This window comes from Harpia harpyja, chromosome 13 (genome assembly GCF_026419915.1).
Source record: "Harpia harpyja isolate bHarHar1 chromosome 13, bHarHar1 primary haplotype, whole genome shotgun sequence".
NCBI classification, from domain to species: Eukaryota; Metazoa; Chordata; class Aves; order Accipitriformes; family Accipitridae; genus Harpia; species Harpia harpyja.
The window spans coordinates 39,341,917-39,368,765 of NC_068952.1; the positions used below are offsets into that span (position 1 = coordinate 39,341,917).

The following is a 26,849-nucleotide window of genomic DNA, read 5'->3' on the forward strand; positions in this document are numbered from 1 at the left end:
TTCATTGAACAGCAAACACCACAACAAGAGACACACTACACACGCTTACAGTGATCGTGACATAGGCTGTGGGCCACTTTGCTCCCAAACCTGGGGCTGTGGGCGTCTCCACCACCGTGCTGCACTGCAACATCCTCCCTGTGGTGCTCGCCATGGACTGCGCTCCGACACCCGCTGCCAGAGAGGAAACACCACAGAGGCATCACTTCTGGGCAGCACCCACCTCCAGCCACTGCCACCCCAAGGTCCCTACCCGCCCAAGGGCTGCTTCGCACAGGACTGCCCAGGCAGCTTGCTAGGCATGCTGCTGCCGCTCTCCAGGTTCACGTACCAAGAGACATGGACCCCGTTTGGGGACCAGTCCTACCACGTGCACCCCAGCTAGCTCTCCAGAGAGCCCACGACAGGGACAGCCCACGACAGGGGCAGCCCTCAGCACCTCACCCGCTGAGTCTGCTTGCACGGGCAGACACCTCCACGCACAGGGCCGCTCGGCACCCCGCACCCCCCAGGGCCACCTCGCCGCATCCTCGCCAAACGTGCATCGCTGCCGCCTGCCCCTGCATGAGCACCAAGACCAACAACTCCCCAACTTGGACAACACTCTCTGCCACCGCAGTCCTCCCCTATCCCCCTGACAAACTGCCCGCCCATAGGATCGCTGAGGTTGAAAAGACCCTTAAGATCATCGAGTCCAACTGCTAACCCAGCACTGCCAAGTCCATCACTAAACCATGTCCCTAAGTGCCACATCACACGCCTTTTGAACACCTCCAGGGATGGTGACTCCACCGCTTCCCTGGGCACCCTGTTCCAATGCTTGACAACCCTTTCAGTGAAGAAATTATTCCTAATAACCAAGCTAAACCTCCCCTGGTGCAACTTAAGGCTGTTTCCTCTCATCCTATCATCACTGGCTACTTAGGAAAAGAGACCGACCCCCCACCTCGCTACCACGTTCTTTTCTCCAGGCTAAACAACCCCAGTTCTGTCAGCTGCTCCTCATAAGACTTGCTCTCTAGACCCTTCACCAGCTTCGTTGCTCTTCTCTGGACACGCTCCAGCACCTCAATGTCTGTCTTGTAGTGAGGGGCCCAAAACTGAACACAGTATTCGAGGTGCGGCCTCACCAGTGCCGAGTACAGGGGGACGATCACTTCCCTAGTCCTGCTGGCCACACTATTTCTGATACAGGCCAGGATGCCATTGGCCTTCTTGGCCACCTGGGCACACTGCTGGCTCATATTCAGCCAGCTGCTGACCAACACCCCCGGGTCCTTTTTAGCTGGGCAGCTTTCCAGCCACTCTTCCCCAAGCCTGTAGCACTGCGTGGGGTTGTTGTGACCGAAGTGCACAACCCGGCACTTCGTCTTGTTGAACCTCATACAATTGGCCTCAGCCCATCAATCCAGCCTGTCCAGATTCCTCTGTAGAGCCTTCCTACCCTCCAGCAGAACACTCCCTCCCAACTTGGTGGTGTCTGCAACCTTACTGAGGGTGCACTCGATCCCCTCGTCCAGATCATTGATAAAGATATTAAACAGAACTGACCCCAATACTGAGCCTTGGGGAACATCCTTCCCGAAACTGACCCTGGCCATGGTGCCCAACTCGCACACCCCCTTGGCTGGCCTCTACGCGGCACTGCTGGGACACGTCCTGGGACCCGCCTGCTGGTGCATCACGCCAACAGCCATTACAGTGACCTGCTCCACAAGCTGCAACAACTACAGCAGGTCCCTTCCAACTAATTCCACTATTCCATGCCACTCTATGCTACTTTACTCCACTCTATTCCACCCTACTTTCCTATTGCACTCACGCACCTTCTCCCAGCAAGCACCTTTTAAGCTTCACTGCTCAGAGCTCATGGTAATTCACCACAAGCCAGGCTGTCGTCTGCTGCCACATGCCCGGGACATCTGGCCACCTGCCACCTCCTAACCACCCGCTCTGACTCCCATGGCTTCTACCGGCCACATCTGCAGGCATCTGGGAGCCACCATGCCACAGAGACCCTGCCACCGCCCGCCTGCGACTTCAACAACCGCACTGCCTGCGGTGCCCTGACCCCTACACCGATGCTGACACTAAGGCCGCTTCCCTGCCAATGTCAAGGCACACACACTGGCTCCCTCTCCCCTATTTCCACTGCCAGCTCCACCGGCACCCGTGCACAAGCCCAGCACAAAAAAACAATCAGCCACTTGGGCAATGACTTACATTTCAATGTCCTTCCCTGCTATGCCGCTACACATCTGACACGCCTCTTTCCTCATTGACACAATCCTTGTCTCCCAACCTAGAGTGGGACCGGGAAGGCAGCTCCTGTCAGTCACAGAGCTGCCTAGAGCTGCAAGGAGCAAAAAACCTCCCAGCACTGCCGCCAGCCCCATGGCAGCACTGCCACCTCATCCCTTCATCATCCATCGCTCCCACTTCCTCTTCCCGCCTCAGGTGTGCTGCATGGCAAGAGTCCTTGTCCAGGCTCCAGCCTTCCTCCTGCCTATGGCCACCTCCATGTCACCTACACACCATCACCTTGACACCCTTTGGTGCAGAGAACAGACTCACTTGTCTTCATCCAACTCCTCCATGGCGAGACAGTGCCTCAGGCCGCTTCTCCTTAGCACCAGGAGGACAAGCCCGACGGCGACAGGCACAAAGAGGCAGAAGATCAGAAGCAGCCACAGCTTCAGCAAGCCCTTGCTCCTGACATCTGCTTCATCTAGGCCCAGGAAACAAAACAACCTCTTTGACCCCATCCTGGGACACATCACAGGACCCAGACACTTGCCTACACAGCTCTGCTCTGGCAAGCCAGTGCTGGAATGGGCTTCCATCACCCCAGCCGCAGAACCACCTCTTCCCGTGAGAACCTGAGCACCTGCTGCCCTCACCACTCACCATCTCCAGACGGACTGCTGCTACCCCCACCCATCGCCCCAGCCTTCTCCTGGCAAGTTGGTGGTTTCCAGCCAGGATGGCAATGGCAGCTTCCTTGGTTATTGCAGACCTACATGACAGACAGGGAGAGACAGGATTTATAGCCAGCTGCAGAGGATCATGCCCACATGTCCTCACTCACCAGATACTGGGCACAGATGTCAGGGCACCTCGCGCCAGGCAAAGCCTCCCTGGGCACAACTCGCCCAAGGCTCCCACGGCTGGCCCTTTGCCTTGGTCAATGCTGGCTGTCACCTCCCGGGGCACTGCCTTCTCCCTGTCCTTATCACTTCTTCCAGCCTCCGGGAGGCTCAGACCCTTTCCATTTGGCTGATTTACAAAGAGAAGCCACTTGGCTCCATGAGGAAGCTATGCTGGAGGTACTATGCATGCAGCCTCGAGAGATGGTCCGGCACTTCCACCACCAAGCCCCTCTTGGCTGCTCTTCCCCACAAATGTGACCCAAGATGCCACTTTTGCGAGCCACATCTCCAGAGTGGAACAAACCACAAACAACAATACGCAGCACCATGACTTACACCGTGATCGTGGCACTTTGTCTTCATCTCACATTTGTAGTTCAGGACAGTGGCAGGCACACACTGCTGGTTCAGGCAGATCTACAGCACAAACACGCAGGCAACCCCGGGTCAGCCAGCCAGGCAGTTATGCACCCAGCTCCAACTCAGGAGAGCTGCAGATCTTTTGGGAACTCACAAGGGAGCATCAGGCTTCGGGCCAGACCCCATCTGAAGGGGGTCACACCACCCATACATCTATCCCAACTCCTTCGGGATGGAGCTGACAGCAATACTTTCTACAAGTCCTCCCTTCTCCCAAGGGAGCTGTGACACGTCAGAGGATCGTTTACCTTGTGGTCATCACAGACGGTGCCATCATTCACCAGCATGGGGTCCCTTTCCATGGGAGGCTTCATGTAGTCTAATGTTACACACAGCGTGTTCTGCACCCGAGCATAAATCACCGCAGCCTTCTCCTTGGTAAAGGGCTTGGAGCCCAGATATTCACACACGAGCTTCCCACAGCGGAGATCCCTGCAAAGGCATCACGAGCAAAGACTTGACAACAGCCACCTTCATCCTTCCATTTCAGCTCTGTTGCCAACACTGAGCGAGTCCTTGGAAACTGGACCCCACATGCCCAATTCCCAGCACAGGGACACGACACGCTTATGTCCACCACAGGCCCTTTCTGCATCCCCCCCTCCCAGCCCGTGTGCTCACCAGCTCTGCACGGACATGTCCAGTGCCCCTGTTCACCCAGCCCCAGGACGGCATGTTTCTCTCCACTGATGGGCGGCTGAGCCAGGGAGCCCATCTGCACTCTGCCTCTTCCCCCGCCGTGGGGCCAGGCTCCCTGCTCCGTGGCAGATCACGGTGCAGCCAGAGCACCCCAGCACCCTTGCTACAGCACTTACTTCCATGCACAATGCTGGTAACCGTGGCGATTGGAGCCACAGTGTCCCATTCTGTCCCTTTGGCTGTTGATTTCTTCGTAGCAGGCCAAGGGTCCGTTCTTGGCACCTGCAAACACATAACGGCACTCGTGGTCTGTCCAACAGCCTGTCTCCTCCTCAGGGCTGGGCATCACCAGTTAGGCCACACACTACACATGCTACTCGGTGATGCCTGGGGCCACCTGCGTGCTCAAAGGCATTCGGAGCCATGGCTGTGCAGGAGCCCAGACCCAGCCTGCTTGCTTTCGTGCTCCCTACAGCCTGCCTCGGTGGGATGCTCTGGCTGCCTCCCTTCCGCACTGGGAGTCACCTCCCAGAGAATGAGACCAACCACCTGGCTGGAAAGGACATTGCTCACAGGTAGCCAAGCCTCATCCTGCATGGCTGTGTCCCCCACCAACTGCTCCCACTGCCACTTCCAACTACACACTGCTCCTTCATTGCCAGCCTCCCTGGAACAGCATCAGTGCTGCAACACCACATGTGCACATATCGCCCTGCGGTCACGAGGCAGACGCTCATTACGAGCCATTTCTCGAGGTGCCCAGGACACGCATGAGTGCATCGTACCTGACAGCGTGCTGCCAAAGCAGCCCCATGTCTCCCAGCAGATGCGCCGTGCCACCCCAACTTCAGTTACTCCAGTCACAGCCAGGCCAGCTGCTCACCCTTGTGCCTGGACACCATTCCCGTGGTGCTCACATGGGCTTTTCCACTAGCCCCTCAGCCGCTTGCTCTTTCACCCAGCTTGGATCAACTTCCACAAGATCTCTTCTCCCACTGACATCTCCACTCCGGCTACAGGGGCTCTGTCCCTTACACACACCCCGAGACTACCCTGCACCGCAGCAACACACCGACAGACAGACACCCAACACGCTTCCTCCCTTTCCTCTGCGCCTCCTGTCCCTTTTTACTTGCGCACAGAGGTTGGGCTGCCAGGGTTTCCCACTTCAATGCTTCCTTTCCAGGTCTTTGCATTCCCCGCACGACAGCCAGCCCTTCTCCTGCAATCCATCACCCTTACCTCGTCCAAAGACCTTCTGACACTGCTTGTTGGCTGTCTGGCAGACTCCCCGGTAGCAGAAGGCGGTATTCCTGCTGCAGGGATGCCCATCCATGACCCAGAGGTCAGGTGTGCACTCCCCAGAGGTGCCGTTGCAATATTCCTTCAACTCGCACTCATCCTCAGAGCTGCTTCTACATAACGTGCCTTTTTTCACAAACTAGAGGAAAGAAAATAGATTAGATTAGAATAGAATTTCAGTAGAACAGAATTTCAATAGAACAGATTACAACAGAATTAGGAGGAAAGAGAGGGAGAAGGGAGAAGAAGAAGGGAGAAGAAGAAGGGAGAAGAAGAAGGGAGAAGAAGAAGGGAGAAGAAGAAGGGAGAAGAAGAAGGGAGAAGAAGAAGGGAGAAGAAGAAGGGAGAAGAAGAAGGGAGAAGAAGAAGGGAGAAGAAGAAGGGAGAAGAAGAAGGGAGAAGAAGAAGGGAGAAGAAGAAGGGAGAAGAAGAAGGGAGAAGAAGAAGGGAGAAGAAGAAGGGAGAAGAAGAAGGGAGAAGAAGAAGGGAGAAGAAGAAGGGAGAAGAAGAAGGGAGAAGAAGAAGGGAGAAGAAGAAGGGAGAAGAAGAAGGGAGAAGAAGAAGGGAGAAGAAGAAGGGAGAAGAAGAAGGGAGAAGAAGAAGGGAGAAGAAGAAGGGAGAAGAAGAAGGGAGAAGAAGAAGGGAGAAGAAGAAGGGAGAAGAAGAAGGGAGAAGAAGAAGGGAGAAGAAGAAGGGAGAAGAAGAAGGGAGAAGAAGAAGGGAGAAGAAGAAGGGAGAAGAAGAAGGGAGAAGAAGAAGGGAGAAGAAGAAGGGAGAAGAAGAAGGGAGAAGAAGAAGGGAGAAGAAGAAGGGAGAAGAAGAAGGGAGAAGAAAGAGATAGAATATTTTCCAGTTGGAAGGGACCTACACCGACCACTTCAGGCACACTGCTGGCTCCTGTTAAGCCTGCTGCCAACCAGCACCCCCTGCTTCCACCACACAGCTTCCAACTGCCTGGAATCGAGGCCCATAAGGGAGAGATTTCAGACCAACCGCTCTATCTGCCATTTTCAACAACTGCATCAACCAGCAACACAAACAAAAGGACCTCCAAAGCTTCTCCCACGTAACATCAGCTGGCCTGATCTGCACAATAGGTAGACTACATACCTTCCAGACACCACAGTGGCTCTTCCCCAGAAAGGGAAGTCTCAGCTCCTCTGGCTCCCGACCACACTTGCACCCTTTCCCCTCTGTACATTTGCAAGACCAAAGCTGCTGGCACTTTGGAGCCCCAGCTCCAGCTGCAGCCCCCCCACACAGCCCAACATGGCACGACTCTCATGTGCTGATTTCTGCTCGTTCTGCCTTCATTCCAGCTCCTGTGGCCCCGGGTCGTTCCTGCGCCCCGCTGCCCTCCCCTGCAGCCTGCGTGGCTCTTGGTGAGAGGACAGATGTGCCACCACTGACAGGAGTCACCCGGCCCCGTGCAGCCTGCACTGCCCAGCTGGGATGGCCAAATGGGGGATGCCACTACGAGCCTTGCGTGTAGCCAGAAAGTCGGCATCTCCTTCACCTCAGGACTTTGGGAGTAGGCACAGTACCTGCACCCTAAAAATACCTTCCTGGGACACAGGCACCTAACTAGCACCAGCACTTCACAGCGCTCACTTCACTTTCCAACATTTGCTGACCGTCCACATCAGCACCCTAGCCAGTACCATTGGCTGGATGCACAGTCCCTGTTTCCCCCTTGGGTCCCATTACATTCCCGCTTCACGTTAGGCACGTACGCGAACGATGCCGGCGCAGGGGCTCTCTATCCCTAGGCAACGCAGCCTGCCCGCTCCCACCACGCCTTACCTTGCATTTCCGACAGCATGGTCCCGACAGGCACTGCACCCCTCTCCTCATCTTGCAGCCAATGGTGCAGCATGGGTCACGCTGGCATTCCTGGAGGTGACCGGCAGGGACAGTCAGGCAAGGTTCTGCTTCTCCCAAGGATGACAAGGGAACAAGCCAGAGACATTGGCCTTTCCCTCCAGCAGCCCTTGTCATCCGAGGCAGCCATCTCCAGGCTCTCCAGTGGATGGTGGCACCCAGGGTCCCCAGGCAGAGCCCTCTGCCATGCTGGCTGCCGCCATCCATCCATGCTCCCACAGCAAGACCATATTTTCTGCCCTCAAAACCATACATGGCTGTGGCCGTGGGGGAGCCATTGCCAGTGCTGGCAGCACTTGCAGGGACAGAGATTGCTTGCAGATCTGCGTGCACAGCACAAAACCAGCGGGCTTCTAGCAAGACAGAGGAGTTCACCCATTGCTCCCCAGTTCTCTGCAACAGGAGTACTGCTCCTTTACCAGACCTTCTCTGCTGCCTTCACCTCTGCCTATGCCCTGCCAGCAAACCACAGGACTGCTACAGCAGCCCTGCCTTTTTGGCAGGCTGCAATCACAGAGTTTCTCCCCACAAACTGTCCCTGCAGTGAGGGGCTGGGGCAGCCCCTCTTTACAGCTACAACTGCTTACAAACTCCCTCCATCCATCTGTTGCCAACACCACACAACGTCCCTCTATGACATCCACTCCGGCCACGGTGGCAAGCATATCCAAGCATCTGCATGGCTTTAGGGTTTCATAAAGCCTTGGGCTCTCTCTGCCCTGCACAGAGGTCTGGAGGGTACAGAAGCAATTCACAGCTCTCTTGGGATTGCTCTTCCCACCCTGGGACACATGGCTTGGTTCTTTCCTGCTGTACCAAGGCTCCACAACTAACCTCGGTGGTACCGCAGTCACAAGCCTCTCCTGGCTCCACCACTTTGTTGCCGCACACAGGAGCTTTATACGCTGTATCCATAGCTGGCCTGTTCAGCAGACACTGCCCTCCCCCAGTGGCGAGAAAACGCTGAAAATCTCTTATGCTGCAGCTGCTGAAGGCTTTCACACCGGCCAAGTGTCTGCAAGTCAGAGGGCTGCCATTACCACAGTCTGTGTTTGGGGCTGCGTGGCCTTTCCCACCCGCAGAAGACGTCGGTAACACGGGGCAGCTGCTCTCCGCTGCGGTCACCCCCAGGAGCTGCCCGCTGTCTGCCCCTGCTCTGCCCCTCGCGGGCAGCGTCGCACAGACGGGCACCGCGCACACCCGGCGGGAGCGTGTCCCACTTGTGCCATCACACCGAAACCCACCCACATGCCGAGGGGGCAGGGGGAGGCTTACACCGAGCTGGCCTGCATTATGCAGGCGGCTCCTGCGCAATGACAGCTCCCCGGATCGTCGTACGCCATCCCCAGGCTGAGCCCCAGCAGCCGGGCCACGACAACTGCGAACGCCTCCAGCGTCATAGCCCTCCGGTACTGCGAGGGGGGACAAGGACCGGCCTCAGCCTGCCGTCACTGCCGCCCCTGAGCTCCTTCCCTCGGGGCTTTGGCGGGTGTGAGGGCTCCTGCGCCGACAGCCCGGGGGGCACCCGGTCTGCACCACCCTGGCACCTCTGCTGCCTCGCTCAGGGGCTGCTCGGCCTCGGGCTGTGCACAGGGCTTAGCTCCTGAGGCACCACTCACCACCTTACCTGCAGGCATGGGAGTTTAGGGGGACAGACAGACAGCTCAGTGGTACTGTACCAAGGCAACGCCTCCAGCATGGTTTCTGAGACACAGCTTCTTCGCAGAAGATGACCCCACGTAATGGGACTGCTCCCTGTAACTGGGGAACAGACCAGACTCAGTCCAACACACTGTATAATGGCACCTTCCTCTTCCTTTTGTTTCCATGCTGACACAGCCATCCTCATCTTACACAAATAGGAACGTTATGTCCTGCAGCCGCAACACACGATGCACATTTTTCCAGTGCAAAAATCTCTGCAGCAACTCCTCAACATCTCCCGTGGTTGAGATTTTGTTCTTTTCTGTCCAAAGCTCCAGAGAAGACAGTACTATCGTCAGATTGAGGCGAGCAAACATCTGGAGTCAGACAGACAGACACCATGGCTGGTCCACAGAGCCCTGCTGCTCTGCAGCCTCCCACTTGTTTAGCTACAGGGCCTTATCCATACTGCTACCACACATTTCCCATACATGTTCAGGATGCAACCAAAAGCAACTTACACTGTTCACATAGCTGAAAAGCTGCACTATCTTGGCTGTCACAGCATCCTTGTCTGCTCCCATATAGTCATACTGAAAGGAGACAAACACAAGAGCACGTCAGGGCACCGTGCAAGGCAAACACTCCGAGAGCACTGGCTGTGGTCCCTGCCACAACATATTCTTGTCCATGCCCAAGGGAGTTTGTTCTCATTGCGTGGAGACTCTCAAGCCCCGTGCAAATTGCCCTCGATATTCTTGTGTAGCTACTGACTTGCTGCATGCAGAAGTTTTTTTACTAGAGGCAACAATTTACAGCAGAGAGGATGCAAAGACTTACCAAAGATTTGTCCAAAACTGCGTGCATTTCCAGATACCGGGAGGATCTACGGGCAGCTTGCTTACTCTATAGGAAAACCAAAAAGCAAAGTAAACAACAAAAACACCCCACGCACACATTACTGCAGAGCTTCTGCAGTTCGTAGCAGCTCTGCAAAGGAGACCGCTGGGTCCAGGGTCAGTTACTGCACTTCATGGCCATTTGGAGCTGTAGGATGAGCAGCCCCAGACTCCCAGGAAAACAGTCCTTACATCATCTACAACACGACATCCTCAGCCACAGATTCCAGCCATATTTACAACAACAGACATTTTGGCAAGGCCACAGACCAGTGGAAAAAAAAGCAACTTATAACAGAGAGCAGAGGCAAGCATTGACTCCTTCCCATTCACAACATCTCTGCAACCCAGCTGCCCAGCAGTACCACACACCAGCCGCCTGCCGCGACCGCTGCCCTCCTGGCACTGCACACCGTGGTGGCTTTGGCCCAGCGGGTAAGTTCCAGCGAAGGAACGTGCCCTTCCCACTTGCCCGGCTGTCTTCTGCCCCGTTAATACGCAGGCAGGGTCGACTCTTGCTTGGTCGCTGATAACCGATGATAACCACTGCCGAGAAACCCCCCTCCTGCTCACCCAGCCTCGGACCACCCTCACAGCTCCCACCCATCACAGGCAAAGACCTCATCCTTAGCACAGATGAGTTACGAAGCCCTTTAGCATCCTCTGTACCAAATAAGCTCCGAAACAACACACTATTGCACAAATTGAGGCATCCTTCAGCTACAAATTTCCCAGGTCTACGGCTACCATCCCACCGAAGACCACCCAGCCAGGAGGTGTACTCACTCCCATTGCATCCTCTGGCTTCAGTGACACCTCCACAGTCCAGGCGAGAGAGCTGTTTTCTATGAACAGCCGAGTCTCTATGTTTTCATTCCACATTGGGTACACAAGATGCTGATACCCAGCTGCAGCCTCCAGAGGCTTGATCCCATAGCTGGCATTCACAAGCTGCAGGATCCCGCTGGAAAGCAAAGGTGCAGAGCGGCAGGAATGGCTCCTCCTTGGGATGGCACCAACACCGCCCAGCGCTCGCAGTGACGCCTGTCCCCCACGCAAAGGCAACCACCTTACCTCAGGCCGGAGCAGGTGCTAAGTGCCACAAGTGAAACAGGGAAACCCTCGACGTAGCCTTCGTAGAAGCAGTCACGCTGGAAGGAGTAAAGCCGTATCAACGGCTCAGTGCCTTCTCCCGAGAGACCTGGGGAACACTGCAGCGTGCGAGGCACCAGACCTTGCTACCACCTGCACTGTAGTCCCGGTCCCCGCAAGAGGATGGACACACAATGCATGTGGGAGAAGCACAGCACTGCGGCCTCCTCTGGGAGCGGACACCTGCACTGACCCCCGGTTGGTCTTTGTCCCTACCGTCCTCGGGAACCTGTTACACCCCCCCGTCAGTCCTCGCTGCGGTGGGGTGCGAGCCGATGCATTGCCCTCAGCACAGCTGTCCTCCCAAACGCTGTGCTGGCTGGGTGATGCGGCCATTCGCCTGGCAGCAGCCGCAGCTCCCCAGACAGCCCGAGCCCACACGCTGTAGGACAGGCTCCACCATGGGAGGTGAGATTGCTTGCATTGCTGCGTCAGCTAGAGGCTGAGCCCACACCCCTGCCCCTCTGCAACACTGCTGGCTGGCTGCTGCCCACCTTCCTCCACACGGTACCAACCATATCGACGTTTGAACACCACAGGCTTGGTTACCTGTGGTCCCAGGGAATGGGTTTGGTGCCTTGAGAAAGTTCCTGCTTGGCACCGTGTTGGGGCAGAGCAAGGCTCTGCAGAGCACTGCTGCAGAGGGGACTCTCCTCTGCACCTTCCTCCTGGAGTGCACCCGCAGCTGCTCTGTCCTCGGGGATGTTGGGTGCAGCACGCAGAGCATGACTGTTACCTCGATATGCGCCAGTTCGGATTTCGCAAGTCCCCTTCGGCCATCGGTATAGATCCGGAAATCCTCCGGCAAAAACACTCTACGGTACAATCCAGAGGTGACCCCCTTGCATTCGACACCGTGGCCACACGTGGTGGCCACCGCACGAGGCAGCGGCCCTCCCCGGTCCCCAGCCTGCGCAGCCCCGGGGGGCTGCAGAGGGGCCGGGGGGGGGGGGGGGGGGGGGCGCACTGCCTGCCTGCTGCCCCCCCACTTACCGCTGCCCCCCACTTACTGCTGCCGCAGGCGCACGGTGCGGGGGGTCCCCTCGATGGGGATGATGTAGGTCCGGGCGCGCTGCCCGCGGGGAGAGCAGCGTTAGGGGCCGGCGGGGGCCGGGGGCGCGGAGCGGGGTAGGGGGGGTCCCGGGCTCCGCACCTACCTGCGGGGCACCGCCCGCCCCCGCCCGCCGCGGCCCCAGCGCGGCCAGCAGCCCCAGCAGCAGCCCCAGCGCCGCCCGCATCGCCCCCGCAACGGCCCCAGGGCCCGGCCGGTAACGGCCCCGCCGCCCCCCGCACACCGGCACGGACACGCGGCTCCGCTCAACGCCTTTATTAGAGCCCGCCACCCGGCTCCAGCCCCGGCTCCGTGTCCGTGTCCCGGCCGTCGCTGCCTTCCTCGGCGGCGGGGCTGTGTGGAGACCCGCAGCGGTGCCTCAGCCCCGGCCCTGCCGGCCCTGCCGCCCCCGGTTTTCTGAGCCAGCCCTGCTCCCCCGAGCTCTGTCTCCCACCCGCTCTCCTCCTCCACATCAGACAGAGTAAGCTGCCTGGGACTGGCAGCTTCTCCTGCATCCTAGTTTTCCCCTTTTACGGTTTGCTTTCCCCAAAAATTAGCAAAAGGAAACCTATTTCCTCCAGCTCTTGCACACAGACAGTGTGCTTGGTGCCAGGAAATCCACCCGTAGTTTTGCTTCTCCTGCATTTGTACATCTTAGACATCTGTTTGCTAGTTTCTTCCCTTGATGACCAACAAACAGTTCCCAGTTTACCAATGAACGGTTACGGTTTCCCAAGCGCCACTTTCCCTGCTCTGCCCAGGCTGTAAATCCCACTCACCAGCTTTTCCAGTAATTCCATGCTCCCTGCCCATCTCCCGCACCCAGAACGGAGAATTTCCATTAAGTAACTCATACCAACTCACCCATCTGTTTGCGATGCTCTCCTTGCACAGAAGCTTTTCAAATGGCTCCACTTCATAATCATGATGGTGCCACAGACCAGGGTGAGGAAGACGCCGCCAAAGCTCAGCAGCAGCCGGTTCTTCAGCACGGCCAGGACGGAGCTTTTGGTGGTATGATCTAGGGTGAGAGAAGCAAAGGTACAGCTCCAGGTAAGGGCCAGGCGATGCCATGGGCCGTCTGCTCAGCTGTGAGCTCGACGGGGCCATTTGCGGGGCTGTGGGACCCACCGTTACACCCAGTAAAGCTACAGGGCACCCAGAGCCCAGCTGCAGCACTCACCGTGGCCCAGCGTGCTGTTGATGCTGCCGCCTGCAGAGGATCCTCGAGTCTTGCACTGGGGGGGCTTCCAGCCCGGATCGCAGTGGCAATTCTTCTTGTTATTGCACACCTGCCGACACCAGGGTGGGCAGAAATCATCCCCCACTGTAAAAACCCCTACTGAGGAACAGTGCTCCATCTCCATTGGGATTGCTGCTTTCCTACCCGCCCCTGCTCTCCTCCGCACACCCCCGCATGCCCTGCTCCCACGCTGCCGTCACAACCAGCCTGCTGGCACCGTAAGACACCGCTCTGCGAGAGGCCCCTCGGCCTTCCCCTGTGCTCCCACTCCACTGTTCACCACACCGCCTCTCGCCTTGCACAGCTACGCTGATCGTTTCCAACACTATTTCAGTTATGTGCAGTTAAATCCTCTCTAGATACTCTTTTTCCAGTTTTCTGCTAATCTAGACAAGCAAATACTCCAAGCCCCTTTATCTCACTTATTTTTCGCTTGGATCAGAAAGTAAGTTGGGTGGTCTCACTTAATTTCTCCCACGGTAACTCGTTACTGCGTGATGATTGCAGGGAAAAAGTGTTAGCCCAAAACATAGGTCTAGGCAATTCACAGACAAGCCCCAGTGGGCATTTTAACAGAACCACTCTCTTCTTCAGCAATATTCGTCAAACCAATAACACTAACTTAAGTGCATTGCTGTTACTTACTCCATGCCCGTGGCATTTTTTCTGCACGTTGCAGTCATACTTCAGGACTGAATGTGGGTGGCACGTGCCATTCATACAAACCTGAAGACCAAAAGGAAAAAAATCCCGCTGGGCACTTTTTCATCAGCCTTTACCATGCTTGCCATAACTCTAAAAAGGATTCCTGGCCCTAAAGAACGATCAAATTCAATAGCACAGGTAATAATTACTAAAAACATAAGTACAGACCACCTTTAACTCATGCGGCTAAATGGCAACTATTTCTAAAACTGTTACAATCGTGATAATTACATGCTATTTCCAGATGCTTGTGCACTATTTCTTACCTTTCCGGGACCACATTTTGTGCCTTCTTTCACCAGGAGAGGATCAGGCGCTGTGGGTCCACGCATAAAATCGAAAGACACGCACAGATGTTCTTGCACTTGAGCATAAATTATGGCACCCTTGACTTTTGTGAAGGGAATACGATTTGGGTATGTACATACTAACTTTCCACATCCCAGATTCCTAAAAAATTCATTAGCACAATAAATTAGAGCAGTACACACAGCATCTGATTTATCACAGTGCTGGAGATGTTGAGGTGCACAACTTGGGGAGGGGGATTTACACAAAATAAAAACACAAGCATGTGTTTCAGAAGAGTTGAATCCTTGATACCAGGGGAGAAGCAGTCCTATGAAGCATCAGAACACGAAATGCTTGCACAATTAGGTGTGTGCTGAGGTTGCCTTCGGAAGTCTCCGGTTTCTCTACACCACTGTTTCTCTAAAGAATGCCTAGAGCTCACACTGCAAGTCAATTCTGCCCAGCAAAAGAAAAACATACTGAAGGCAACCTTCTCACAGATTATTACTTTGCAGTGACAGCAAAGGGAAGCACAAATTAAATATATATTCCCAATTCAACACTTTGCAGTCCCTTGACACCTACGGCCAGGAACAGGGCTGATAGCCATCCTTTGGGTGGTTGCCACAGTGTCCAAACCTATCCTGCTGATGGTTGACTTCTTCATAACAGGCCAAAGGAGCATTTTTTGCACCTGGAAATTTAGAAATAATACTGGTTACCACTGAGGGTAGTACAGACCAAGATACCTCTGCTGTCTTTAACACTTATCAGTTCTGGCCTCGGACAGAGAAATACTTGGCTACTGCTCCAGTCCCATCACCAGCCACCTCTGTTTGGGTTGTGGGACAGATCTCTCAGACAGTGGAATGGTCTGACCAGTACAAAACACCTTCCACAACAGCATCAGGGTATGTTTCTGGCTCGTTCTTTTCTCTGAGAGACAGTGAGGTGTGCATGACTGGCTGTGTCAACATTCAGCCTGAAATCCCCATGGAAACTGTCACCCTCCTCTGATGGCCCATTCCCTTCCCCTCTCCGCAAGTGTGGGAAATCCATCCCGCGGTTGCCTCTGCCCTTCCCTACCCTGCATACTCCCAGCAGTCCCCAGCTTCCCCAAATGCATATAAGAGAGAGGGTGGGCATCCATCATGCTCAGATGCCGCCTTCTGCCCCAGACCAGCCCTGGAGCTCAACGTTTGTACTAGTGATGACAGAGCAGCCTGTTACCTTTCCCATAGAGTGCCCGGCACTGCAGGTCCGGAGACTGGCAGCGTCCCTTGTAGCAGTAGCCGGTGCCGTGCTCACAGCCGTGCCCGTCCTGCACGTACAGGTCAGGGGGGCAAGATGCGGAGGACCCGTTGCAGAATTCGGCCAGGTCACACTGCGCGTCGGCGGCGGGGCGGCACTGCGAGTTTTTCTGCTTGAACTGGCAGAGGAGGCAGAAAGGACTCTTCTCTCCATCCTTCCGCACCCGCCGGCGCAGGGGTCCCCTCTCAGGCCCCACGCAGCCCCTCCCGACGCTGTCCTGAGACACATCCCCAGTCCCTCGGGACCATCTCTGAGGCACTCGGGTCACCACACGCACCTTACGCTGTCCAGGACGCTCTTCCCCCAGTAATATTCCCCCCGGGGGTTTCAGGGAGCTGAGCTGGAAAGCCCTTCCCCAGGAAGCACTCTGATTGTAAGTTTGTCTCCATCCTTCAGCATGGGAACATACTATTTCTCCAAAAATAAATAACTATCTTGCGGTAATGATAAAAACATGCCTTACCTGACATTCATTACAACAAAAACCAGAAGAGACAAAATGCACCACAAATATCATTAAATTTTTTTGGAGATGCCTGTCTGAGCAAAACCAGAAAGCTGGTTTGACAGTGCTACTACCGTTCCAAGGTTTAGAAATGGCCTTAACTTCTGATAATTATGAACACACCTTACCTGGCAATTTTCACAGCACAATCCCAAGGAACACTTCACTCCTGGTTTGAAATTGCACTGGGGAGTACAGCATTTGTCTAACGCACAGGCCTGCAAACACACCAGAAGTCGTTATTTGCTGCAAATTTCCCCATCTGCAGGATGACTGCTTGCTCTGACCCCCATCCTCTTAACAAACAGTGCACCTCAGAGGAGCCAAGAGAAGAGCAGGAATGCTGTGCTTCTGCGCGTTACCGCAGAAATGCTTTATACACAACCTGATACCACTTCTAGCTTACATCCACCTGCTCTCAGGACCAGAAGAAGGCACAGCCCTCCACCAGAGCATGGCACCCACCTCCGCCGCCCCGCAGTCGCACTGCTCGCCAGGCTCAATGACACCGTTGCCGCAGACAGCCGCATGGTAGGAAGGCTGATGCAGAGCATGCCTGATGAAAGGGCAGTCCCTGTTGTGCTTCAGGAATGTTTCAAAGTCCCTGATGCTGCAGCTGCTAAAGGCTTTTGCCCCGCTGACATGTCTAAAATAAAGCAATTATCCATACTTATTTGTGTTAACACATCTACTGCCGTTCACTCTCTCAAAATCTCTGTGCAATTCCAGGACTTGCTCAGATACTGGAACAAGGCGCAATGGTCCCCTGGGTGTCTTCCAGTTCACTTGCCAAACTTCATTTTACAACACATTATTAACAGAGGCTGAGAAACATTCAGAAATACCTTGCTTTTGGAAAGAAAAGGTCTCTTTTCTCAATTTAAGCACTGAATCACTAATTTAATTATTCTTTTTTTCCTTCCTGAAGGAATAAAAGCAGGTATTTCCGATTTGTTGTAATTTTTGCAACAGAATGACATTCGTCGAGGACACCCCTGATGAGAGGACACCCTGCGATCATCCCCACCACACAATTGCGACCGCTTGGCCAGGTGGTGGGTGACATGCGGCTGCACGAGCCAGACGGGCACTGGCTCCCCATCTCCCCCAGTGCATCCTGCCCACCCCCCTCATCTGCCCCAGCCCCCGCAGCCCCCGCAGGGCACGGGCAACGCCGCGGGCAGGGACAGGACCCCACCAACTCACAGTGCCTCCGGGCTCATGAGGCAGATGCGCCCGGGGCAGCGGCAGTCTCGGGAGTCGTCGTAGCTTATGCCCAGGCTGCGTCCCAGCAGCTGCGCCAGGAGGACGGAGAAGGACTCCAGCGTCACGGCCCCTTGGTACTAGAGGGAGGAGAGAGCAGGGCTGCCACGGCAGCGCCTTCCCTGTGGAGACCCCGGCAGACCCCAGCTCCGGCCCCGGATGCTCCCACCCGTCCCTGTCCCTGCCGCCCATGGGCAAGCTCCAGCTTCACGGACACATGGGCCGGCGGGGGACCGGCAATACCGTACCACGGCCACTGCGCCAGCAGCGTCTCTCCGACATGCCTTTCCCGGAGCCGTTGCACCCACGAACGCTGCTTGGTCCCTGTATCTGAAACACACACATGTTCACCGGCCGTCCAGCCCGGGACGCCCCATCACCCCAGCCAGAGCCCGCTGATCATGCCAAGCTTGGGTAGGGCTCACTTTATGTTTGCAATACCGCACTGCATTCTCACTTAATTTTTACAAGAGGCGTCAAAGTCATAGCAAAGCCTTTTGCTCAAGAGTACATGCATTCAGCAGGTTGTTACTGTCTTCTCTTAAATAACGATGACAATTTATTCTTACAGGAGCAAATATGGCACTTCGTGGGGCTGCAGAATGGGGCTGGTCTGCTTCCACTCCAACAGCTGCGCCAGCACTTCTTCTCCATTCCCCATTGTCTTAAATGTACTGTTATCCATCCAGACCTCCACGGAGGACAGCATAACTGTTAGATTAAGAGAGCTGAACATCTGAAAGTTTAACAAGAGAAGTGGCTGCTCCCATATGCTTCATTTCAAGTGCTGTTTAAATGTTTGTTCTTATTAGCAGCCACGCTGCTTCTGGAAAAGACAGGAGCAGTTGGCAACTGAGGACTGCTTTGTCTGTGTGTCATGAAAAAGGTGTAGGAAATACAAAATGGAAAGACACAGAAGTGTGTCCAAAAGAGCACGAAAAATTAGTTCAGTAAGCAGGATCCAATAAACCCAAAGACAACCTAAGCTTGAATAGAGATATTAAATAATTAAACATACAGAATACACAAACTTGCCCTTGTCTGCATTTTTTAGGTTTCCAAGAAGAAACAGTATTCCCTGTGATTTCAAGTCAAACGCTCTCTCAGCTGTGCACTACACAGGCAGGAAAACAATAAAATCACTCCCTTAAGACAGACAGGTAGAAACGAGCAGCAGTGGCTACTGGCACCTGCCTCAGCACACGATGGCCCCTCGGTGGAGCACGTACTGTGGGACAGCGTGTTATCTCTGAGGTTTTCTGAACAGGCACTGCTGGACTCTAGAGCAGCACTGATTTAGAGCATGTGTTTGTGTTGGACAGCGAGGTGTAAAATCCCCTCCACATCTCCTACCCCAGTCTGGACAAGCCCTAGACACACCTGGAGCTCTGACAGACTAAACCAAAAAGGCAGAAGCTAACAAGCTGAGACTCCATATTTCCAGAAAGCACATTTAATTATTATCTTCTCAAAAATTAGACAAATCCTACCAATACCTAGCCATTAGTTGGCTGAAATAAGGTGTCAAAATTTCCATCTCAGTACGTATAAACCAGGAAAAACTTACACTGCTCAGTAAGCTGGACACCTGAACGATCTTCTGTGTCACAACATATTCGTCTGCACCCAGGTAGTCATACTGAAAAATGACATGAGATTTTATCTATGTTATTTGCCATGCTGAAGCACACAGGCTTATCGTGATCTTTCTCAGAGTGGCTTCCACCCACTGACACATGGCCACAAGGCACAGACTGTACGGAGCCAGGCAGGACCATGTAGACGACCACAGCAAAGGTTTATCGCAGCTCGACCAAGGACAAATAAAACAAACACAGAACAGGAACTGACTGACACAGACTTACCAAAGCCCTTTCCAAAACTATGTGGAGTGCCATCTCTCTCTGGTATTTGGACACTGGCTGGAAAAAAAACCCCTTCACTGTTAATAATTCAGTCACGAGGCAAAAGAAATGCTGACTCTTCTGAGACACTAAATCCTCTGCAAGGCATCGCCATGTGCTGATTTTGTTTTCAGGGCAGGAAGCAAAAGCTGTGTATTAACACCTAGGACAACACTGAAGACTTTCGCTAATAACATCGGCTCTCAGCGAAGATGAACACTGGGGCCCTGGGACACTCACATGAACCCCGTGGCTGAAGTAGCCAGAACACTGCTGCCAACTGTCTGCAAACTGGAGGGAGAAAACCCCTTGCTTTTACAAATCCATCAATAAATCTTGTACCCCTTGGCGATGCCTTTCATAGGCACTAGATCAGTAACGATCCACGTGACACCCCATCGCAAGCACAGGCACTCCTAAACCTCCCCCATCTCTGTCCGTCCAGACGACTCCGGCCAAAGCTTCCTGCGGGATCGGACCCCTCCCCACGTGACGGGGACATCAGCACCCCCGAGAGAACAGGCACGCACTCACTTCGTCACCTCCACGTGCTTTGGTTGACATCTCCTCTGCTGTCAGCCTGCCTGGACCCCTCTCGGGGTGGCTGTTGGCCAAGAGGGAACCTGCCGTCCTCTCGTCACTCATGCGATACACAAAGTGCTCGAACGCAGGAGAATAACCCAGGGGCTCAATCCCATAGCTCACATTCTCAAACTGCAGCAAGCCCCTGCCAAGGTGACGGCACCAGACATTTGACACCAGGCGCTGGCAGCCACGGCGGGGAGGCTGCCCCAGCCCCGGCTGCCTTCAAGCGAGGCTGCCGGGGCATCCCTGGGCTCCCTCGCGGCAAAGGCCCAGCCGTGCCCGCCGGCACTAACGGGCAGGGCAGCGCGGGGAGGTGGTGGTTCGTTACCTGAGCCCCGAGCAGGTGCTGAGGGTCACTGCCGAGCTGGGGAAGCCCTCGATGTACCCCCGGTAGTGGCAGCCTCCCTACATCACAACAGAGGACAAGGAGCCCCTTCTGTGGCTGTAAAGGCAACCCCGTCAAATGATGGCACAACAAGGATTTTGTGGACAATCTCTCCTTGGCCCGAGTCATTAAAAACAAATCCTAGCGTGAGGATGTGGCATCCTTACGATAAGGAACTGCCCTGCCTTGTGTCGAGCCACACTGCTGGGTGTGGGGGCTCTTTTCCTGGTCTCTCTGTCAGGAAGGGTAGCCATGGTCAGGATTATAAGCTTTGAACCGAGCAAACTCAGCGACTCCAAAAACTTTCACAAACATGAATTTGACCATGCATTTGCAAGGAAAATTTTTGTTTCACCCCAGCACCTCCTACTGTGATTAGGAAGCGAAAAGGTGGAGAGAGGGGAAGCACTGCTCCCCTGCAGTAACTAGTGACATCCCCCAAAATACCAAACAGCAAGGCTACCCTGGAACAAGGCAGCAACAGAAACACTAAGCAGGTCATCATTACCTTGATATGGGGTGAGTCAGAGTGCAAGGATCCCTTCTCATTGTACGTGTAAATCCTAAAATCATCAGGTAAAAAGAATCTAGAGCAGAAAAACAAAAAAAATCCTCTGAAAATGCTCTGCAATGGTCCCACCCAGAGCTTCTTGAACGTATTCCATGTCCTGCAGCCTGCACTGTTGCACTGGCTGATCAGAACCCGCTGGCATCAGGGCTCACAGGCATAAACATCCCTCAAACCCTCCTCCAGCCCTCTGCCACCCCTCAGCACTCGGGCGTGTGGCACACACGCACACATTCCCTGGGGGCTTTGGGACGTGCCTGCAGCGGGGCACCATCCTGGCAGCTGGAAAGAGGCTGGAAAGAGCCTGAGGGAGCTGTGCCAGTGTCAACACCCGCAGTGGGGATCACCCCACAGCCCCACACCATCCCGTGCTGGGGGCAGAGCACCGCAGCGGTCAGAGGCAATGCCACGGCCAACTTACTGCTGCTGCAGGTGAATGGTGTACGCCCTCCCCTCTATCCTGAGGACGTAGGACACCGCATCCTTGCGCGTGCAGAAAAGCAGAGAAAGGGAGAATTAGGAACGCCGGCTTTGGGAAAGCATGCTCCGAGAGCAATCTTCAAATGCCAAGGGCAAGCACAAGGGCTCAGCAGAGCATGGTCCCCCCATCACCTGCACAGGCAGAACGTGGTTTCCTAAAACTGTCCCTCTACCAGTCATACCTTGGCTGTTGCACATCACATTCCTGCGTGTGTATATCCACTCGCACACACACACAAACACCAAATAACGTGATTACTTAAGTACCGTCTCTCCAGCTGTTTTTGAGAGCAACCTCTGGGGAACTGTGATGTGCAGCAGCATTTGTGAACCTAAAGAAAGAATTTGTTTCTTAGTTATAATTAGAGATTATCATCGCCACGGTTGTGCTTGTCAGCCACAGTCAGAGTTGCGTATGCCTGTGACAGGGACCGCATCTGTCCATGTGGCTATAAAGGTGTCTACCTGCACAGGTTCACCAACTCTACTTTCTACCCTATCATTCACCCACACTTTATTTTAAAGTATCTAGACACCTACGTAGAAAAAGCAAAATTATGTGCACTTACTATTGCTGGATCAGAGCCCAGGAATATGAACACTGTGTGATGGGAGCATGAGAGCAAAGTCTAGCTGAAACAACCCACCTTGCATCAGGAACCAAAATCGGGCTCAGAGAGGCCAGTCACCCACACACATCCACAACCACGCAATAAACTCCTATTTCAGAAGGAGCCCCAAGACCTGCTCCATCCCCACAAGCATCACTGTCCCCACCGTGCAGCTGCCGACATCACACAGCTTCACGCACTTACCAGATCGACAAGACCCAACCACCACAACGTGATCACACGCAAAAACAAAAGATGCTTGCAATGGCTGCAGCCCCTCAGCCCCCGCGAGCAGGATTTAACATGAAGCAAGCCTAAAACCCTTCCACGGGATTCCTGCTGGATGGCGTGCCGTGCCGGGAGGACAAAGCCATCCCCGTGTATCCCCGCCAAGCAGCCAGGAGGAAAAATTCCCCCCGCCCCGGCCCAACGCCAGCCTTGGGCTAGACGGGCTTCCACGCCAGCAAACCTCGCCCCGGCCCGGTGGCCCTTCCCGGCCGGGGCTGCGGGGCTTGGGGGGGGGGGGGGGCTCGGGCCCGGGGGGGGGAGCTGCTGCCAGGCCGTGACGTCAGTTTGCAGCACAAGATGTCAGTTTCCAGGGTGTGACATCAGCCGCCAGGGCGTGAGGTCAGGTTCCAGCACAGGTGGGTCTCCAGGCCGCGAGGTCCCTGGGCGCCCGGCCGGGAGGGATCCCACCGGCAGGATCGGGAGGTGAGGGGCGGGGGGGGGGGGTGCCTCGTGGGCCCGCCCGGCCGTGGGGTGCTGCCCCGGGTGGGGTGGGGGGGGGCGGTCCGGCTCCCACTCACGCAGCGCGGGCAGCAGCGCGGCCAGCAGCGCCAGGCGCGGCCCCATCCCGCCGGCCGGTAACGGCCCCGCCGCCCCCCGCACACCGGCGCGGACACGCGGCTCCGCTCAACGCCTTTATTAGAGCCCGCCACCCGGCTCCGGCCCCGGCTCCGTGTCCGCGTCCGTGTCCCGGCCGTCGCTGCCCTCCTCGGCCGCGGGGCTGTGAGGAGACCCGGAGCGGTGCCTCAGCCCCGGCCTGGCTTGGGGAGCACCTCAGCCCCCCCGGGGATCACCTCGGCCCTGGGGAATCTCCTCACATCCCCTTCCGGGGAATCGCCTCATATACCCCCCCGGGGATCACCCCATACTCCCCCTGGGAATCTCCTCATATCCCCCCTGAGAATCACCTCATATCCTGCCCCAGGAATCTCATACCCCCCCCAGGAATTGTCTCATATTCCCCCCCCCGGGAATCTCCTCATATCCCCTCCCGGGGAATTGCCTCATATAACCCCGTGGGAATCACCTCATATTCCCCACTGGGAATCTCCTCGTATCCCCTCCCGGGGAGTCACCTCATATCCCACCCTGGGAATCAATCACCTCATATCCCGCCCTGGGAATCGCCTCATATCCCCCCCGGGAATTGCCTCATATACACCCCTGGAAATCACCTCATATCCTGCCCAAGAATCGCCTCATATCCCCCCCAGGAATCGCCTCACACCCCCCCCAGGAATCATCACCTCAGCCCTGGGGATCACCTCAGCCCCCACCCTCCCCCGGGGATCACCTCAACCCTCCCGGGGGGAACACCATGGCCCCATCCCGCACCCCCCCGTGTCCCCCCAGGGATCCCGTGGCGGGGAGGGCCCCACTCACCCCTCCGTGTTTGGGGGCTGCGCCCGCCGCCGGAGGACGAGGCAGATGGCCCCGGTCAGGAGGAGCAGGAGGAGGCAGGAGCCCAGCACCGGCCAGGCCAGCGTCACGTCCTCCAGCGCCCGCTGCAGGGAGAGGCCTGGCAGGAGACAGCCCAGCGGGCAGGGGCCATGGGACCACCACCCTCCCTGCCGGCGCCAGGGACCCCGGCCCAGCACCCGTCCCCACCTCCGCTGCGGGTACTGACCGCCATCCGTCAGCTGGAGGCCGCTGTCGACGCTTCCCCCCGGGCCGGATCCCTTCCGTAGGCAGTCGGGGGGCTTCCAGCCAGGGTGGCAGTGGCAATGTCTCTTATTATTGCACACCTGAAAAGCCCAGGGCCGGGTGGTAAAAGTTTGCGATGAATTCAACGCAACGGACGCTCCTGCCCAGACCGGCATCAGTCTCGCTGCCGCTGGTCGGGTTGGGACAAGGCTACGCGCGCTTAGCAGCACTCTGGCAATTTAGGAAGCGCATCAGACGAGGAACGCACCATAAAGCGCAGGCTCTAAGAGCCTTGAGACATCGAACAAGCATAAAACATCACCCTCCTGCAAAACCCACGGGCACTTCTCTCTGATAAGCAGAAAAGAGGAGCGGCTCGCCCCAGCCACCAGGACTCCAGAGCCGGGCAGTGGTCTGGAGAGCCCAGCAGTGCTCCACGCACCACCACGCAACATTTTTTATCTACACTAGCTCCACTGCCCTCAATAGTTTAAATGGTTTTACTCTGTGTATTAGCTGACAAGGTCACAATTTTGTTGAGTATCAGCCTAAAATGGGTCTTCGATCAGTTCCCATAGAAGCCCCAGCAAATCTGTACGACAAAGCCACCTGCCCTCCACAGCACAGCGCGCGCTGCGTGGAATCACTTACGCCGTGGCCGTGGCACTTCACTTTGCTGTCACAGTCATATCCCAGGACCGAATGTGGGTGACAAGTGTTGTTTATACACACCTAGGAAAAACCACAAGCAGTTCCGGCTCAGCATTGTTTTGCCATTGCAGCACTCGGCCCATCAGTCTGACATGCCAAAAGGGAGTGAAAACATACTACTTCTAAAAAACCAACAATGGTGCTTTTAAAAAGCTCGTTACTGTCTTGGGGTTGAGTTATGTCTAATGGTCACACCATGCCAGACCTTTAATGTAATGTTTGCACGTTTTTACAGTGTTTGTAAATATCGAGTACACTTATGTTGCAAAGGAGCACATATTTCTAAAACCTTATTAATATTTACAATTTATATCTGGCATTTTAGATGACTATAAAATGTTTTCTCACCTTTCCAGAACCACACTTTGTACCTGGCGGAACCAGAAGAGGATCCAGCCTTGCTGGTGCATTCAAATAATCCAAAGATATACATAAATGCTCGCGCACTTGGACATAAAGAACAGCAGCAGCTTCTGATGGAAATGGAGTGCTGTATGGGTACGTGCAGATTAACTTTCCACATCTGAGATTCCTATAAAATCAATTTGCATAGGATGTGTATCACGCACACATATATATGTGTATGCTCCCTGATGAAACACTAGAAACATTTAAACAGCAGAACACAAATCTGGAGCACTGCATGATAAGAAAAAATAAGCAGGACTGGGAAGTCCAGGAGACGATCTGAGACATAAGGAGAGACACCATACTACTAACAAGGAGAACTCACATGTAACTGTCTATTTATTGCTTCACAAATCTTACTATCAACTGGAGTCTTGATACTTTCCTTGACTGTAAAGTCCCAATTAAATATGCATTTTTAGCAGAGCAAGCGCCCTTTCCCTAGAGCATACCTCCAAGCACAGGACTTATAGCCTTGTCTGGGCTGGAACCCACAGTGTCCAAATCTGTCCCGCTGACTATTGAGCTCCTCGTAACAAGCCACAGGAGCATTTTTTGAACCTACAAGTTTAGCAATAATATTTATTATCATTTAAAGGAACACATAGGGACATACTATGGTATATAATAACTTCTTAATTTTTCATCCTGTTCACAGCAGAACTTAGATGCTGTTCACTAGTTAGAGAAAATGTAATACCTGTCCCTGAACTGCCAAACCCTCAGCAGTCCTGAACCCCAGAAACACAGGATTAGCAAACAGTAGGTTAGCTCTCTGATTAAGTTCGCTCACAGATAATAATTTGCTTTTTTTGTTGTTGTTTTCATCGTTATCTCTGAAGAATTGGGAGAACTACAGGCTACGGAAGTGCATATTTACCAGAATCAAAACTGAGCTTGAAACGCTTTCCTAAAGCTGTGTCCTTCCCTCCTCAGGTGCCCCACTCCACCCCTCTGCCCTCCGTTCGGGTACTGCACCTACCCTTCCCAGGCACCACAGTCTCTGCTCTCCCTCCTGCCCGCTAACTGCATGCACAAGGAGAAGCTGGGACACAAGGTACAAGTCTTCCACAGAGCGCTGTGCCTCATCACTCCTATTAGATACGTGCAAGTGCAGTCCCTACAACCCCTCCTGCTTCAACAGGTACTTGAAATTGGGTTCGGGCTCATGAGGGAAGTATCAGAAACGAGTTACCAACCAACCACAAACCCTCATTTCCACCAAAATGAGGCTAAAAAGACACAATGAGACCGACCTGAGATCGGTGCATTAAAGAGCAAAGACACAAACTGAGCATTGTTACTCCTGTGGCCACCTCCAGCACCTGGGCAGTACCAGCAGTACCAGTGCAACCAGAGCAGCCTCTGCTACCTCTCCCGTAGAGCCGCCGGCACTGCAGGTCCGGAGACTGGCAGCGTCCCTTGTAGCAGTAGCCGGTGCCGTGCTCACAGCCGTGCCCGTCCTGCACGTACAGGTCGGGGGGGCAGGATGCGGAGGACCCGTTGCAGAATTCGGCCAGGTCACACTGCGCGTCGGCGGCGGGGCGGCACTGCGAGTTTTTCTGCTTGAACTGGCAGAGGAGGCAGAAAGGACTCTTCTCTCCATCCTTCCGCACCCGCCGGCGCAGGGGTCCCCTCTCAGGCCCCATGCAGCCCCTCCCAATGCTGTCCTGAGACACATCCCCAGTCCCTCGGGACCATCTCTGAGGCACTCGGGTCACCACACGCACCTTACGCTGTCCAGGACGCTCTTCCCCCAGTAATATTCCCCCCGGGGGTTTCAGGGAGCTGAGCTGGAAAGCCCTTCCCCAGG

The 26,849-nt window shown here is 55.0% G+C and overlaps 3 protein-coding genes across 3 annotated transcripts in view; all 3 read right to left on the minus strand.

Moving 5' to 3' along the window:
- Positions 1-12,950, minus strand: LOC128149897 (disintegrin and metalloproteinase domain-containing protein 2-like). Its single transcript, XM_052805451.1, has 19 exons — positions 12,917-12,950; positions 12,382-12,491; positions 11,823-12,014; positions 11,009-11,085; positions 10,721-10,898; positions 9,876-9,941; positions 9,557-9,628; positions 9,246-9,412; positions 9,071-9,152; positions 8,667-8,803; positions 8,226-8,406; positions 7,314-7,403; positions 5,451-5,649; positions 4,385-4,490; positions 3,818-4,001; positions 3,486-3,566; positions 2,908-3,016; positions 2,575-2,728; positions 1-174 (listed from the first exon to the last, which is right to left on the minus strand). The coding sequence occupies exons 1-19, from the start codon at positions 12,948-12,950 to the stop codon at positions 36-38; spliced, it is 2,358 nt and encodes a 785-aa protein (XP_052661411.1). The 3' UTR covers positions 1-35.
- On the minus strand, positions 12,917-22,840 carry LOC128149898 (disintegrin and metalloproteinase domain-containing protein 32-like). The gene is made up of 20 exons (XM_052805452.1): positions 22,795-22,840; positions 21,947-21,978; positions 21,645-21,728; positions 21,319-21,380; positions 20,838-20,916; positions 20,273-20,349; positions 19,894-20,086; positions 19,321-19,377; positions 19,023-19,094; positions 18,025-18,191; positions 17,704-17,785; positions 17,399-17,535; positions 16,658-16,838; positions 16,321-16,410; positions 15,607-15,805; positions 14,962-15,070; positions 14,352-14,535; positions 14,026-14,106; positions 13,321-13,429; positions 12,917-13,158 (listed from the first exon to the last, which is right to left on the minus strand). Exons 1-20 carry the CDS (start codon positions 22,838-22,840, stop codon positions 12,998-13,000), a joined length of 2,202 nt encoding a protein of 733 aa, XP_052661412.1. The 3' UTR covers positions 12,917-12,997.
- Positions 22,823-26,849, minus strand: part of LOC128149899 (disintegrin and metalloproteinase domain-containing protein 2-like) — a 9,591-nt gene continuing 5,564 nt past the window's right edge. The window contains exons 13-18 of the mRNA XM_052805454.1: positions 26,409-26,607; positions 25,489-25,597; positions 24,977-25,160; positions 24,569-24,649; positions 23,657-24,018; positions 22,823-22,994 (exon numbers count right to left, since the gene is read on the minus strand). Coding sequence (XP_052661414.1) covers positions 22,913-22,994; positions 23,657-24,018; positions 24,569-24,649; positions 24,977-25,160; positions 25,489-25,597; positions 26,409-26,607 — 1,017 coding nt within the window. The 3' untranslated portion in view covers positions 22,823-22,912. The remainder of the gene's footprint in view (positions 22,995-23,656; positions 24,019-24,568; positions 24,650-24,976; positions 25,161-25,488; positions 25,598-26,408; positions 26,608-26,849) is intronic.